The 17172-nt window shown below is 39.9% G+C and overlaps 1 protein-coding gene across 1 annotated transcript in view; it reads left to right on the top strand.

The window, feature by feature from the left end:
- The window catches only part of LOC134145727 (disks large 1 tumor suppressor protein-like), a 148791-nt gene extending 141023 nt beyond the window's left edge, over positions 1-7768 (top strand). Inside the window, exons 5-6 of the mRNA XM_062585597.1 lie at positions 5913-6011; positions 7745-7768. Of these exons, the coding sequence (XP_062441581.1) occupies positions 5913-6011; positions 7745-7768 (123 nt within the window). The remainder of the gene's footprint in view (positions 1-5912; positions 6012-7744) is intronic.
- The last annotated feature ends 9404 nt before the right edge of the window (positions 7769-17172 follow it).

The raw sequence follows: 17172 nt of genomic DNA, 5'->3' as shown, positions 1-17172 counted from the left end.
AGATTTGTACAGTAGAATTCATACCCACATGCATATTTTCCTTTTCTCAATTCTCATTTATTAGTCATCTCAATTCATTTTAGTGCAGTGAAATTCTCACAGGGTTAGCTTTGAGACCTTGTAGCAATCTGCAACATTACCCTAATTTAGGATTGTTGTTAGGACCAAACTGATGCAATGTGGATTGGAGCAAAACTTTGTCTTCAAATAATGAACCAGACACCCTAGCATGGAAACAGAAACAAAATTATTTTTGATTACTAAATCATTAGACTGGGGATAAAGAACTATGCTTTTGCAATGAGTTTCAGAAATACTTAATTAGGCATCTTTTTTAAAGGATTCTGTGAGCAAGAAGCCCACAATGTTGAGCCCCATTATATTATCTCTGAAATGAAATTTTGGCCTAGCTGAAGTGAAACTCTGCCTGATTTCAGCAGGATTATACTCCTGATTTTAGTTTCTAGCATGACCTGGTCTAAGGTTGTGTGAGTTTTGAGTCATCTGTGATATGAGTAAAAGTTAATTCTTGCCAAAAATTTGCTGAATGAGATTCCTTCCTGTAATAATGACAGCAAGAGACATGGAAAGCATGCCTTATGGCATCTAGGATTTTTTTCTCTGCATGGTGTTGCAGAAAAAACTCTTCAAGTCCCCAGTGGCACTTTATTTCCCACAAATTGTCCAAAAGCTGCAACTTTTTGGGAGGCTTTAAGACTGCCAGCGTCAAGAAACCCAAACTGAGGTGCTCACAACACATTTATGAGAGCTTGTCAGCTCTGCCTAGGTTCAACGAAAATGTGCAGTCTTTGATGGACAGATCATGGATACAGAAGGTACTCCTACTGTTGCTGGCATGTTGCAAAAGATGAACTTGACTTTCATCCAGTTTTAGTTCACACGTGGCTTGAGTAGATCACTAGTGGAGTTGGCTGTAACCTAGTGTAGAGGTGTGCTGGGTTGTTTGCTCATATTAGTATCATACTGTGCATCTCAGTTCATCTCAGGTTGCTTCTCTACTCTAGGATAGCTGCTAAATGAATTAATTTTCATCAGCGTACTGTGAAATGGATAATACCAGCATATGTTACCTTGTATTTTACTTTTCCCCTGTAGCTTTTAAAATGTTCTAATGATTTGTAAAATGACTATTTTCTAAAAAGTTAATTAAATAAAAGCAGTATCTCTCAGCAGTATATATTCCTGGGAGCATTTGATTACCAGGATGATAGATTTGTTGACAGACGCTGGCATCCACAAGTTAACAGATCTCTTTTTTTATATACTTTTCCTCTTTTGAAGTAAATACTTTGGGGCAAACTGGCATTTATCTATAACTTCTCATGGGGCTGGAACAAAGCAACCTTTCTTGATACAAAGGGCCAAAAGAAGCCTCAGATCACACGCACAGCACAGCGCTCCCTATGCTGTCTGCTGTAGGACCCTAAGGTAGTTGCAGATTTATTTAGACTAGTGGGCAGTAGCTCCCTCACACTCGTACCAGTGCTCTTGGTCACTTTGCAAAGCTGATCAGCCTTTTCTAGCCATAAAGCGGCATATGTGCCCTTGGAAATATCTCATATAGGTGTGTGTGCAAATAAACTCAGGGTCCTGGCAGGAACATCCAAGAGCATGGCAGAGCAGAATACAGTTTGCATGTGTGTTTCTTATATTTTTTATTAATCAAAGTGTTTCCAAAGTTAGTCTTCATTCCTAGAGGTAAACATGCGGTAACTGCTCCGAATAGTTACAAGTACCTCATATTGTTATATTAGGTGTAAATTCTGGAGCTATATAAATAGACTGGAGGAGTCGTCCACTGTTACAGAATTTGGCTTCTACAGAGAGACCTCCTAAAGGAAGTCTTGGAAGCCTCATATGCCATAATTGCCTGCGAGGGCAGATGCTCCTTCTGGCTGGTTCCTGGCTGAAACATGAACTAGAACAGGCTGCCTGCTGAAAGTGGAACCAGTGACAAATCTTTCATAATTCATTGCTGTGTACTTTGGCAAAAAATATCAGCAAGAATTTTGTTGACAGTTGACTGTGACAATTGTGCATGTCCTAATAAGCTACAGGAAAGATGCATTATAAGCACAGAAAAGCAGTAGCTGAGCATTGTTAAAATTAGATAAAATTAACAAGGTAGCTAATGTGATTACTATTTTATTAATAAACATTTAAATTATGCTGTAAGTTTGCACAATGAAAGAGACATTGCCCCGAAGACATTACAGTCTAAATAGTCCATGTTAATTATAATCTAAATAGATTAGCATTAATTATACATAAAATTGGAAGATTGTTTTTGGTATGATCTGTGATTCTCATGGTTGCTAGGCATGTGAACAAAGTTATCAAATTATGCTTTAATCTACTTTTGCAACATTTGCTTGTAAAATCTCATCTCTTTGCTGACCAGCTGGAGGGGAATAAGATAATATTTTCTTTTGCAAAGATGGAGTTATTCTAAATACCAGCCTTCTAGATACAGACAACAAATAAAAAGTTTAGACTTTTATTAGCGTTTCTAATTCAAACTTAAAGTCATTATTTCTAGATCCTCCTATAACTAGGTACAAGTATACTGCATGAGTCCTGCTCCTCTGTATTTGTACTGTATCACTCTAGGGGTATCAGTCCTACTTCTCATGGTGAGTTGCAGAGTTCAAGAATATTGAGGTGCTGCTAAATGTTTTTTGTTTTGTTGTTTTTTGCCTGCTTGTTTTTGTTTTCGCATCAGCAGGCAACTTTTGGATATATTGTATACAAATAATTTTAGACAACAAAGGCTTTTAGTTAGAGTGGATCTTACTAAGTCAAGAGTAAGGCGAAGAGACTCAGACCCCAAGAGTGCCACGTTTTAACAAACATCTCAAGACAGAGCAAATATCCTTTTTGCCTCTTGCACTGTGCTGTCTAGCTTATTCCAAACACAAAGCTAAATGACTATTGGTTTTCAGATGAATTGCTAATATGTACTTTGCTCAAGTTTGGGAGCCATATATTATTTTGCTAATGCATATTGAACCTTAATACACTGGAACAGAGAGATGTTCTAGATTTATTATTATTGCTCTTCCTTGAGCTGTTTGTATCTTCCTAATGTCCTTGGTTTACTGCTCTTCACAATTAATCTGTGACCCATTTCCCTAAGGGAAACAATTGAAATATTTTATACCATTTCACAAGACATTGTTTTATATTCTTTCAAAATACTGGAATCAACTAATGGTGACAAATTTGAGGAAAAATGGTAAAATATAAACAAACTGAAGTTGTACCTTATCCAATTTTGCAGCTGCACTCATTTGATAAATGTTACTATGTAGTCTGTAGTTTCTGTTGAAAATTGTCAAGTCTCCCTTTAAGGAATTGCAGGAGCTAGCTAAGCTCATTTTAGGATCAGGCAGAGTGTGGTCTGGATGATTACAGCAAACAGATAATATATTGATTTGCATAGCTTATATGGTTGCCTGTAAATAATAACAATGGAAAATATTTACATCAGATATTCAAAGAAAGCAAAGATGAAGGGAAGCAGAGTGGTGCAGCGGAAGCGTGCTGGGCCCATAACCCAGAGGTCGATGGATTGAAACCATCCTCTCCTAAGGCCCTTTTTTCCCCCAATCCCTCTCCCAGAGTGGTGAGGGGCTCTTGCTTTGGACACTTCTACCAGCATTTGCCACCGTGCTGTGCTCCAGGTCCCTGGCCAGGGGTGGGGGTGGTTCGTTCTGCCCCTCAGCCCCTTGCCTGTGCTGCTCCTGCCCCCTCTCTTTATTTTTCTGGGCTCCCCAGGACAAGACACACATGGAGCTACTGGAGAGAGTCCAGTGTAGGGCTACAAGGATGATCAGAGGGCTGGAGCACCTGCCCTACGAGGAACGGCTGCGAGAGCTGGGCCTGTTCAGCGTGGGGAAGAGAAGCCTGAGGGGGGATCTGATCAATGTGTACATGTATCTGAAGGGAGGGTGTCAAGGGGACAGGGACAAACTCTTTTCAGTTGTCCCGTGTGACAGGACAAGAGGCAATGGGCAGAAATTGAACCACAGGAAGTTCGGCCTGAGCGTGAGGGGGAATTTCTTCCCTGTGAGAGTGACGGAGCCCTGGACCAGGTTGCCCAGAGAGGTTGTGGAGTCTCCTTCTCTGGAGATCTTCAAGACCCGCCTGGCTGCAACCCTGTCTACCATGCTGTAGGTGACCCTGCTGAGCAGGGGGGTTGGACTAGATGATCTCCAGAGGTCCCTTCCAACCTTACTGATTCTATGATTCTATGATTCTGTGAAAATGTTTATATATGCTTCTTCCCTCCTTGCATAATCCATTTTCCCCTTTTGAAAGAGCACAGTTAAGGAGCTGTTGGGATTTTTTTGTGTGCTCTAAGGCAAAATACAATGTTCAGCACTGTGAGACCTGGGTTCAGTTCCTTGCTCTCCTGTAAGAGTTTGGGCAGATTGCTTTGCTCTTCCTTCCTCCCTTCCAGACTGCAACTGGGGGATACTGCAACACTCCTCTGTGATAAGAAACAAAACCCACAAAGGAATACATGGTTCTCCATGACTGCGAGCGTATTAGAGGAGTTAAAACTTTAGAGAGGACATGCATGGAGTCCATGCACTCAACCCTATGTAGCGCTGAGTTGTCTGGGCCTGATCCAATAGAGAATTTAAACACATTCTTAACTGGAACACAAGACTAATACTATTGGTTCCACTGAAGTTAAGCACGTGTCTAAGTAGTTTGCTGGACTGTAGCCAGCATTCGGTCCTTTACTGGACTGAGCTCTAAATAAACAAGCTAGTATCAGAGGAGAAAACATTTGCACATGTGCATGTGATTTGGCTGTTTCTGTGGCATCGGTTTGTTGTTTTCTAAATCACACTGGCAGTGGTTGGTCTATTTAAAATGCTAACCACTTCTTGCCTGTTGTGTTAAAATTGACTGTGCTCCCGATGTGTAGACTGAAAAAGAATGGGCCTAGATCACTCACAGTGTCTTGGATGCTCCGTGCTGATAGATACAAGACATTGGCTCTGAATTCACTCTGCTTTCCTATCTGTGATCTTGCAAAGTGTCCAGAAATTTTCTGAGATCCAAGATAGTGGTGATAGTCATGTTTCATTCAAAGGGTAACTCTTCAAACACATTTTTGCAGGGCAGAGCATTGTAAACAGAGATGTAATTTAAAATATCTGTTGCATCAATGCAAAATCTACAGTAATGTATTAGATTTCCAGAAGGAAAAGTGAAAAAAAAAAAAAAAGAACAAAAACCACCAAATGTAGCCTTTTACTGTACCTTCTACTGAGGATATTTTTCAAAAAATACTGTGTCTTTTATGATAGTTTTCTGTGAACAATATCAGATGTAATTCTATGTAGATAAAGTTTAAAAAAAGAATGCCCACCCTACAGCTTTTTAATTTAAAAGATTTTCAGATATGGTCACTACACAAATATGAAACTTTCAGAAATACATCATTTAAAAGAATGTCATGAATTAAAAATGAGACAACAAACCACATAATTCAGTTGGTGCCATTACCAGAACTATTCCTGCAACTATTCTAGATGAAAACCCATCAGCTGGGCACTGATTTCCTTCCTCATATTTATGTTCTGATGCTGAGATCTGCAGAGCACCCTGAACTTCTGAAGTCAGCTAGAGATTATGATAAACATCATCTTGTAGATCTGGCCTATGAAGATTTTCACAGAGTTCCGCAAGAATGGCTATAAGACTAAACCCAGAAATTTTTATATGACAAAATATTGAAGTGAAAATCTTATGTAGGAGTGACCTGATGCTTGTCTGAACTCAGGGTACCCTTCTGTATCTCTGATAATCTTTACATTTAGGAATAATAGAATTATAGTGCATGTACCGACTACTTTATTGATTTTTCCCTTTAGTCTGCAGCTTCCAATGGATCAGAAGGGTCTGGACAATGTGATGTACCCAAAAAGGAGAACCAGACTTTTGAAAATTATGCAGTAGACATGAAGACAAAGGTATGGTCCACTATTTTATGATGGATAATAAAATTTGTATTTAACAAAGTTTTTCTGCAGGTGAATGTGTAGACAATATTAACTCTGAGCTCCTACACTCTTTGCTGCTTAATGACTGCTTGTATGTTAGTGCATTTGAATGAGGCTTATATATACAATTTATTGTTGTATATTATTGGTCTTATGGATTTCTTGCTATCCTAGACAAGATTTATGTTTTATTCCATTTGTAGAAATGATGTTAATTGGTGACAGTTCTAGAGGGCTGATGACTTTTATGCTGATCTCAAGATGTTTTCACTTCAGGGTGTTTTCAAAGTCCAAGGTGTTGCACAGTTAGTCAGTTAATTATATTCAAGGTGTTTTCCGCCTCTCAGTGCATGTTCTTTTTGGTGTGGAATCATTAAGGAAGAATATGAATGCCAGCAAAGGGATGATTTGTATAGAGACAGTTTAATGATACCTATTATAAATGTATGCTGAATAATACATGAAGCAATACGACTTCGTGGCTGCAGTAAAGAGAATATTTTTTCCATTCTCTTTAGAAGAGTCTTGCTGTTTGCAATTAAGTTATATATGTTTAAGTGTTTCATTATAACATCTCCATTATTTTCATAGGTTCACAACTTGGCTGGAACAATTCTCTTGGGCTTAGATATTATAATGCAAAGTTTCAGCCTTGAAGTAATTGTGTATTTTTTTCTTTTCTAAGTAAAGAAAATTATTAAGTTTTCTTTTACTGTTAGCAAACCGGAAATATCATGAAAAGAAAACAGACATTAACTGAGTTGGCATGTTTATTTGATACCTTGTAGACTTCAAAAAGTTTTTTTTTTTAAACAGTAAAAACTTGCAGATTGTCCAAAACCTTCCCATTGGCTATATGTACATTTCTAGAATGGTTTCTCTGTTCTAGAGAGATTTTATCATGTTTTCAGGATATGTTTTCAGGATCAAAAGAACTAATTGTCTATCACATCTTTCTGATATTCTTGTATCACTGTGTTCCCAGTTGATCAGAAAACTTTTGTACCATATAGGACTTGAGAGCTGAAGTATAATTCATTGTGAGATCAGCAGAACTGGCTCCTTTAGTCAAAATCTGCTGATTTTATGAGTCTTTGAATGTCCTTGAGATCCTTTGTTTGGAAAGGCAGATGTGAAATCCTTTCAGATATGAAAGCATTCAGTATTTCAGGTATGGGACCAATATATTCTCTTTGTAGTATAAAACTGAAGTAGATGGCCCAGTTGCAAAGGGTGGTTAGTATCTGGCAAATCCAAAGATCAAATGTGTACTGCAGGATCTTATACTCTCATTGAAACTGGCCCTCTTATTTATGGATGAAATTATCTCATCAGTGCAAGGAGTTATCAAAGGCTTGATATATGTACTTCATTCATTGTTGTCCTGTTACATAAATCATGAGATATGCTGGATCTTTCACCAGTTTCAAAGAATAATTTCTCTACTCCATGTTTCTCAACAATTCTATATACTAATATTTTCATATAGCTTGTAACTCTCCAGCACATGTGCACAAAAATACCCTCCAAAAATTTGCAGCTCCATTGCCAAACACTAAGAAATTCAGAGTTGTGAGTGGTATTTTCTTCAGTTCCCTATACCATGGGATAGCAGATAGCAGATACTTTGTTTTAATTTCTTTGAATTTACTGTTGTGTGTCCGTTCCTTTGAAAGAGTCATTTTGTCTGATTTCTTTTTCAGGTCATTGTGCTTGACTGTCAGTAGCACGCTGCTATGACAGTGACATATAGCTATTTAGGACTGGCTACATGTTTAAACATATGCACCGGAGCTTTGTAGTTGCTGATGACCATTTGGGTCTTAGATTTACTTCTCCAGGCAGAATGCTCAAGAATTAAAAAGAACTCTTAATTCACCATGGATTTTAAGAGCTGAGAGCCACTTCAGGAAGTATTGCCCTTAAGTATTGTGTGTTTCTACTGCTGAGCATCCTAGCCCACATAAAGCTAGTGTAGCATATTTAACTGAAGCACTTTTGTTTCATTCTGAAAAAGGGATTTGGGGAGGCAGAAGAAAACAGTTATGGTCTTGTATGGGATATAATAGATACATGAAATATTAGACAGAAATTTTATATTAAAGGCTGCAGCGTTTTCAAAGGGCTAGTTTATCTAAGGCCTTTCAGAACTGTAGGATGGCTCAAGGACCTTTCTATACCCTCTGCTCCACAGCTCGTGATTGTAAATGTGTGCTTCCTACAGCCCTACATTCACACTCCACTCCCAGCTCTTCTCTCAGGCCTTTCAAGTGGTGAGGAGTGTGGGAAAGGGACTATTAGAGATGTTGTGCAGTCCTCATCCTTGGAGATTTTCAAGACAAGACTCAATAAAGCCCAGGATAACCTGACTGGACCTCATTGCTGAGCCTGCTAAGCTAGACTACGTTGGACTAGAAGCCCCTTGAGGTCCTTCCCACCCTGAATTATCCTGTCATCTGATAATTACACTGATTTCTGGAGAGGAAGGGAGGTGGCCAACCTAGTTTCCTGAGCACCTTCTGAGGCAAACCGCACACAGTTGTCCTCCAAAGTGCATATTTTCCATTAGAAGACAGACATCATTTTTTAATTCTTCTCTGAGCGCTGGGGCAGCATGGGATTGTCTAAGCTGGTTTAAGCTCCCATGTACTGAATAAAAGCAGATACTGGTCACCTGCTTGGGGCAGGAAGAGAAGGAATCCTGTCCACAGATGTGGAGCAGAAAAGAAACCTTGGCAGCTGTTGAGCCTGGGGCTAAAGTGGCTCCTCCAGGTGCTGACTCTTTGTACTGAAGGAGAGGAGCTACATGCTTAGTGTTCACTTCTCCTATGCCTATTTTACTGTCTATCTGCAGGCTTCAGAACAGCCAGGTCTGGTTGAACTGAGACCTATGATACCCTATGGAAAAGAAAATTATCTATTTCTTTTCACAGATAAAGCTACTAGCTAGAAAAATTGGCTAGGGCTCCAGGCCAACATTGATTGTACTAAACAGCAATGAACTTTGTTTTGTATGGGAGAAAGGAGTTGTTCTTGCTTTAACTTCTGCCTGAGACTCTCATGAACCCTAGGCTGGTTGCAGCTGCACTGCTGTTAGGGCTGCTGCAGTCAGAAGAGGCAGAATAGCTAATCTCTTGCTCTTTAAATTAACACTAGCACTCATGGGCCACTGGTTCGGCCTGGGAACTGCATTAAAATTCTCTGCAAGTAAAGTATGCAGAACTTGACGCCTTCTGGAATTTGTATTAACTTCTCTTTGTGGCTGAAGCAGGATTTATTCTGACATTTCATTTGTAGTATAGTTCCTGACTCCATATCTTATTAAGTCTTAGACTTTGAATATATAAACCACGAGGATGTGCTAAATTAGTAGTTTCTCATTTTTTTTGCACAAAACAATCCTAATAGAGAGCCTGTCTCATGAGTATGTCCTTTCTAGCATATTATTACTCAGATAACTTTTTCCCAGTTGTGACCTACCAACTAACCAGTTGTGATGCACAGCAACTTAGCTGGAATTGAGTTTGAGTGTAAACGAAATTGGGTTCAGTATAAATGAGCTCTGACTATAAGAGACATAATTTCATAACTACATCAATTGCCCTCCTAGGAGAGAAGTAATCAGGAAAGTATTTAATATATTTGTAGTTTGTTTGGGTGCAATATAGGACCTGAAAACAAGAAGGAGAAGCTAACCTCATGTGAATGACTGGCAATTTGATACCATCAACAAGTACTCCACAGTACACAATTTAAGATCCATTAGGAGAAAATAAATCTTTCTTCACACTTGTAAGAGGATGCGTTTGTTTATGTGTTCTCTGTGTAGGTGCTTAGAGCTCTAAACAGTCACTGGGTAAATTTGCAAATGTTGACATTACTAAGGCTGTGTTAACAGTCTGGTAGATGCCTCCTTTCTTAAGTATATGTTATATAGTGTTTATAGTACTTTTTTCAATTTCTGGTTCTTGAATTAGAGGTAATAATGAAATTAGTTTTGCTTTTATAAACAATCAATTTCTCTTTACTGTTCTTTGCAGCATAATATCTGGGTTTCAAAAAAATTCGAAGGAATTTTTAAAAGGCAGTGTCATGAAAGATTTTAAAAGATCATGAAATCCTTATTGTTTCTGGTTTTACACAAGCTCACTTTTACAAAATATTCACTTCAGTTGGATGTACAGGCTCTGGTTCTAAATTAATTCCTATGCTTTGGTTATACAAGTGGAAGAAATACCTCGATACAGTAAATTAAGGTTTTTAAGGCCAGAAAGGAAGATTAAATTGTCCAGTCTACACTATTGTATTATACAGACATCACATTTCTACCATGAATCTCCAATTGTGTGATTTAATAGGAGATCTTAGTAGGATTAGAGTAGAAGGAAGCGGTCACCTAGCTAAGAGGTTCTCATATGCTGGTCTGCAGAGCCACTGGTATCACAGTGGGAAGTAGCTGTTATTCTTCCTGTATTAAGGCTTCCTGAGAGTCAGCGCTCATCCCAAAGGATATTTTTGGCCATCTAAATCAACTACACAAGCAACTATAAATCATCTCTTTTCACCCCATATGGCTGTTTCTTAATTTGCTTGTTTTTTGGGTCAAGTCATTGTACAGTGCATTTCAATCATAATCATATTTACAGATAACATCAACGTTGGAAGAGCAGAGAAAAACTACAAATAAGCATCAAAATGATCTTCAAAAATTAGGAAAGAAGGGGATGTTGGTAATGAAGGGGAAAGCAGCTCGAAGAATTCAAAAATGTTTGTGGAGACAAAGTGAATGGAAAAACCATCCAGTTGGAGGAAGAAAATGGAGCAACTGCACCTTTTGTGTTACGGCCCAAAGATTTCATTGTTTCTTTACTGTTGTTCTCTAGTACCCCTGCTATATCTGATGTAATGAAAAATCCAGTGCTGGAAGCTGTTTTGCGTTAGGAATGGAAGGTTAGAGAAAACAAGAGATTGTATCCTTGCCCATTGAGTCAGTCATCTACTACCATGCTATGGTACCAGAGTCACTGCTTTGTGTAGTCATTGACAGACGTATTTTAGAAACTGTGACCAAGACCCCTGACAGTCATAATGAGCCTGTGGAAGGATGGTGTTGTGGTCTCTGCCCCCAAAAGCATAGATCTCCTCTGGAGATTCTGATGGTAAAATGTACGTGGCTGTATTTCTGGGGGTCCACCACTTAACGATGTACTCAACTTGGGTAGTACACAGGCAAATCCTGCCTAAATGCTGACTGCAGCATTTTACAGAAGGAGGTGATGGCATAGGATTTAGTGCAGTATTTACACCCCAAAACTAGGCTGCAGAAGGAAACTTTGGGGTACACTCATAAAGCCTGGTTTTCCAAAACACACACTCAAGTCATTTTGCTCACATAAGCAACCTCAAATAGTTCATACCCACTGTTTTTCATAAAAACTGTAAATAGGATCATGAATTCACTGTGAGGAACTCACTGGAGTAGAGCTACTTGCAAATAGAAACATTTACAGATCATGCCCTTGGAGAGCTGTTTGAAAATATACCCCCATCTGCCAACTTGTAGTATGATATGAAATTTTACAACCAAGTCATTAAGTAATTACTTGTGTGGAAATATTTCACACCTTACTAGATCAGCTTGAATCAGAGAACAAGGGAAGGAATTGTTGGAGGTTTTACATTTAAGTGTTAAAATCTCCCCTGATTACAGATTTGACTGGACACCCTTTTACTCTATCATACCCAGAACACAAGCATGGCTTTGGTTAGATCATCTTAATGAATTAATTAGCTGTTCAGTGGACAGTTAATTGGTAGTGACTTGAAGGATGTTTGAAAAGTTCCATGATTCATATAATCTGTAGCTTAATAAAATTGTCTGACTGTTTGGCTACTGGAGTAAAGAACAGCAGGGAGAAAACATGTAGGTTCCTCTGCAGTGTGTAAATACAAATCAAGTTTGTTTTGCACACATGAGGTTGCTCAGAGTGAGTTAAAGCTTTAGAGAAAATCATAAGTGCTCTGGAGAGTTTCTCTTTAAGATGTTATATCCTCCAAGACTTTAATAGTTGGGGGAGGGTTGGTTGCTCTCTGACCACATATCTGATTCACTATGGATTTTGTAACTTTGGTAGCAGTGACCTCATTTTGGCAAAATAATGTGTGTCATTTACTGAACCTCTTGCTGCTTTAGCAATCATGAGAATATTAGGGTTATAACCCAAGTAATTTATGGAAGAGAGATGATTCTTAAATATCTTTTTATTTTCTCGAAACGGCTTATTTTATTGAAAACATATTTTAGCTCTGAGAGAGAATGAGAGATCCTCAGCAAAGCACCCCGGGGGAATTGTGCTGTCCAGTGTGTTGAAAAGGTGAATTGTAATGTATGGGTGTCTAGACGTTTCCTCTTGTTGCTGTCAACAGTCCAGTTGGCTGTATTTTTTTTTCCAGTGAATAGGAGCATTGATTTTCCTCTCTCTTTGGCCAGAGCTTTCATTTTACATATCTTTCTCCTTCTGTGTCTCTTTTTCTCTCCCTCCCTCTTTCTCTGCTCTCTCTCTTTCTCTATCTGTAAGAGAGGGACAACTTTAAGAGCTGACAGTAAGCTTTTTAACTCAGAATGATTCATGTAAGACACCTGAAAGGCAAGCTCTGCACCAGCATCACTGCAAGAAAGGTAGGGGTTTAGGGATTTGGGGGTTAAATAGTTTTCTTAAGATTTATGAAACTCTTAGTAAAGGATACCTAACATAAAATAAGTTAAGTCTGTGGATCTGTCAAAGAGGCAGAAAAAGTTTGGGAGAGAGCTTAAGGAGTTTTTAAACTCTGCTATTTGGGGTGAACTCTTTTAATTAAAATTTTGATGTATTTTTCATAGGTGGAAAAAGGATGCACCTCTCCACCTTTGTATATATATATAGTGTGTTTTTTTTCTATGGATCGTAAAATATATCGTTGTGCTTCACAGAGCTGCGTGCATGTATAAATCTGCAATTGCTGTTTTTTCCTCGACTGTTTTTTTTATACTTTCTGAAAGTTCTCCTTATCCAGCTGTTATTTATATTCACTTCCTGAATCAGAGTCTGACCTAGTAATTCTGAGTGATTGTAGATGTGACGCATGAGCTATCGCATACACCTTAATGTTTCAATCATGCACTTCAAGTAATATACGCTTGTAGGAATCATGCTCTTAATAAAAACCGTTACAACCAAAAGCAGTTGTTTTGGCAGAGAAGTGACAGTGCTTTGATAGATGGGCCAGATAGTTGTATGTGTTGTGCCTGCTCGGAGTTGGTAGAAAAGAGGAGGGAGAGGGAGAGAGAGAGGGGGGAGAAAAAAAAGACAGGGAAGCAGAGAGAGAGAGAGAGAGAGAGGAGAGAGAGGAGAGAGAGAGAGAGACTTGGCAAAGGAAATCTTATGGGTATACTGAAACAGCAGATCAGAATAGTGAAACGAGAGCCAGAGCTGAAATGTGATGCTTTTGCTCTTTTGTGCTTGTTGTGGTTCTCATCTTCCCATTTAGAGCGCTGCATACTATTCAACAGAGTATTTTGATCACAGATTGAACAATGCAGCAATCAAGCCTGATAAGCCACCTGGAAGTTTTGCTTGAGACGATTTCTAGTGGGTTTTCTGATCCCTGTGAGCATCATGACTGCCTTTAGCATTGTGGAGGAGGACTCGAGTTTCTTATGAGGGCCCCACTTGGAAAAGCAGGCTGTGCAGATTCAAGCCTCCGGTTCTGTTCATGCTGTTCAAAAAGCCTTTCCTCACCCTTGCTGATTTGTTTTTATGATTTACATATACTCCCGTGGAGATTTACAGAATGGATTGTCTGTGCATTGTCACGACCAAGGTAGGACTGGAAACATTGCTGTTATGTGTACAAATCTTTCTGATGTTTTTCCGTTCCTGTAATTAAATAGATTGAGCATGTACTGTGTCAGGTTGCAAGATAAAGTGATAAATAAGCTTCGCTTCAATGAGCATTTTGTTCTCTTTTTCTGAAGATCATGCAGTCTGCTTCTATAGCACTTCCTAAATGATACATAATTTACTTATTTTTACTAGCAAAAGGAAAATGATTTCATGTTTTATCTTAGCCTATGCTTGTGTCTATTAATATCTCCAGCTACTGGAGCAGTTTCAGAATACATGGTATAATGCACATATTTTCTCAGCGTATCATACCAGTTTATTCTATAAACTATAGAATACAAAAATATGGGGACATTATATGACTCCCAGCATTTTAAAGAGGCCAATCAGATGTAGTTTAGATAGTCATGGTGTTCCTGATTGGAGAGATACAAGTTTCTGTGGCTTATTGTGTCTTTTTTGGGGGGGAAAAAACCCCCACAGCTTGCTTTGCACCTCTAGGCCTGAAAAATAAAAATGCCTCGGCCACGATTCAGCGCTTTTAAACTGGTGTTGGGTCCAACCTTACTGTTTGGGAAAGGTCCCTCCAAATAACTCGTTCCAAACATGCGTGTAAAAGGTTCGTTATCCACCACAGCCACGGCAGGCGAAGGGCTCGGTGGTTAAGGACACTGCCCGAGGTAAAGCTCTGAGGTAAGGATAAGCCCCAGGATTCCCGGGGACGTCCTCAAACTTAGCAAACTCGCTTAAAATTAAACGGACGGGGGAGATGAGCGGGGAACTCCTTTCCTGTTGCTACGGGAGAGGCAGATCACCACATGTTTGTGACAGGATTCGCACATGGTGTTGGTATTTATACGGAGCTGTTGCGGGGGTAAGTCAGGACGCTGAAGTTCGGCACCGCGGCTCCCCGCTCCGGTTTGGCTATGCTGAATTCGGTCGTTTCTGTGGAGTTTTTCAAAGTTTTGAACGTGGCGGGGGCGTAGGGATGAGGCAGCTGCGGGCTGTCACCGCCGTCAGAGGCGAAGGCGGCCACAGGCGAGAGCCACCTCCTTCACCTCCCGCTCGTTCCGGATCGTTCCGGATCGTTCCGGATCTCACTGGTCCGGCTGGGTTGGGGGGGGGGGCAGGACCCATGCGCAGGGCAAAAGATGGGGCCGAACCGCGGCGGCGCCTTATCCAGGCTGGCGCCTCCGGTTTGTACGCGCTGAGGCTGCCGGTCCGCGGTAAAGGGAAGTTGAAAGTAGAGCTGCGGTGAGCTCTATTACTGCTCGGTCCCCGGCGCTGTGGGGGGGACCCGCGGTCACGACCGTCTTTGGCCTGGCGAGCGTGGCGAGGATGTGGGTAGCGACTGGATTTGGGTGAGGGGAATGAGCCTGCTTCCAAACTGGAATCACGGGGAGAAGAGGCTGGCGCCGTGCCTGGCTTTACAGCAAGAGACCCTGCTCCCCTTGCTTCAGAATTGGTGGTGAACGTGTCTATTGAACGTTCCCCTAGGGCCTTCGGGGCAATAACACGTATGGTCTCCACGCTGTCTCCGCGCGGTGTCCACCCTGAGCAGGGCTTCCAGCTCCATCTAGCCGCAGTGGTTTTCCTCCCAGCTCTTCTACATCCTCAGCCTGCTGCTGAATGGGTGGACTGGGCGGCAAGTCAAGCGTACAAACCCCGAATGTTCAGGCTAAGATACGCAGTCTTTGCTGGTGGTGGGTTACGGGGCACCTACCACCTGGATGCACGTGAGGGCATCGTATTATCGTGTACAAATGAGCTGGATGACGGCAAAAATCAGTCTCAGAGCACTTTCATATTGCAAAGGCTTGAAGCCACATAAATTACAGGCGATTTCCTTGTCTTGTTTTGGTGTCGTATGGAAATAGCTGCACCAGTGACTTTGTGATATATTGATCCATAATGTGCTCCTACTTGGTTCAGTGTGTGTTGGAGTAACTCTGTTTCCTTCAGACCTACAACATTTTTATCACATCAGTTTATTACCAGTTTTCACCAGCCTAATGGAAGCCGATTTGAATACATTTGGGATTTATTTTAAAATTTACTTGAATAAATATGAATTCTACAGTACAATAGCATGGTCATTTTTGGCCTCAGATCTGGTAATTATCTTTATTTAAATATCCATTTGGCTGATTTGTGCAAATAATTGCCACTCCCATTCTTGGAAAAATGGATCTTAATGTCAACAGAGCGCAAATATATCACTTTTATTCTTCAGATCTTGTAAATAATACAAAGGAAGTAAAAGACGAATGCTATTTAAACTGCAAAATATGAACACTGGTTAAAAAGTTGACATTTGTAACACATGGCCAGTACATTTACTCTGGAATTTGCAGCATTTGCAGTCTATAGAAAGTGACATAAATACTGTGGTGGAGTGAATATGCCCTTGCAGATTATGTACAATGGATCCAGCAAGCCTGTTTTGACCTCTATTTTATATTGTGAAAGAAGCCATCTAATAAGACTTCAGGAGGTACATAAGGAATTCATTTTAATTCCTACTGACATTTTTTTTGTCAAAATGTAAGATATGTCTCAGATAGATTTAAGATATTCGCTTGTATAAATTCTTCCTCCATGTTTTTATTTCCTTGATATTTTCATGTGTTTCTGAACCCAGCACTTAACAAATGCTGAATCAGTCTGAGATGACTTTATATGGATTATTATAATTGATCATGCCCCTGGTGTGATTTCTTTGTTTCTTGCTTCCATAAAGCACATTATTTCGTGGCATTATTCTATCTTTAGGAAGAATTCAGTATAAATAAAAGTTCAGGTCAAGACTTCATCTCAGCAGGTGAATCAGGAGGTTTTGAAGAAGAACATTCCCACTGTGCCTCCCAATAGTTAGAGGCAACATGCTGTCCTCTCCCCTGGCGATCAGATCTCCTTCCTTCCTTGTGCCCTTTGGAGGATTACGAATACAACAGTAGCTACAGTTGGTGGAAAAGAAAATAGATACCTCTATGTTGCCAAACAAGCTTCACAATAATAGGGACTTTTTTGCTGAACCCCTCCCCACTCTTGCTGTCAGATAGCTTTTCACTCCAAAAAACCTCCTGGTCCTTGTAATTAATTCAGGTTAACTCAGAGGTGTACACTCTAAAGGTTTAAAACCCAGAAGACAAATGAAGAGAAGCCACGATATAATTTTGGATTTTTAAATCTCATGATTGCAAGGTGTCATATTCAGGTTTTTTGATACTTGCAACTTGGCAATCATA

Source organism: Rhea pennata, chromosome 1 (genome assembly GCF_028389875.1).
Source record: "Rhea pennata isolate bPtePen1 chromosome 1, bPtePen1.pri, whole genome shotgun sequence".
NCBI lineage: Eukaryota > Metazoa > Chordata > Aves > Rheiformes > Rheidae > Rhea > Rhea pennata.
This window is presented reverse-complemented; position numbering and strand designations above follow the sequence as displayed.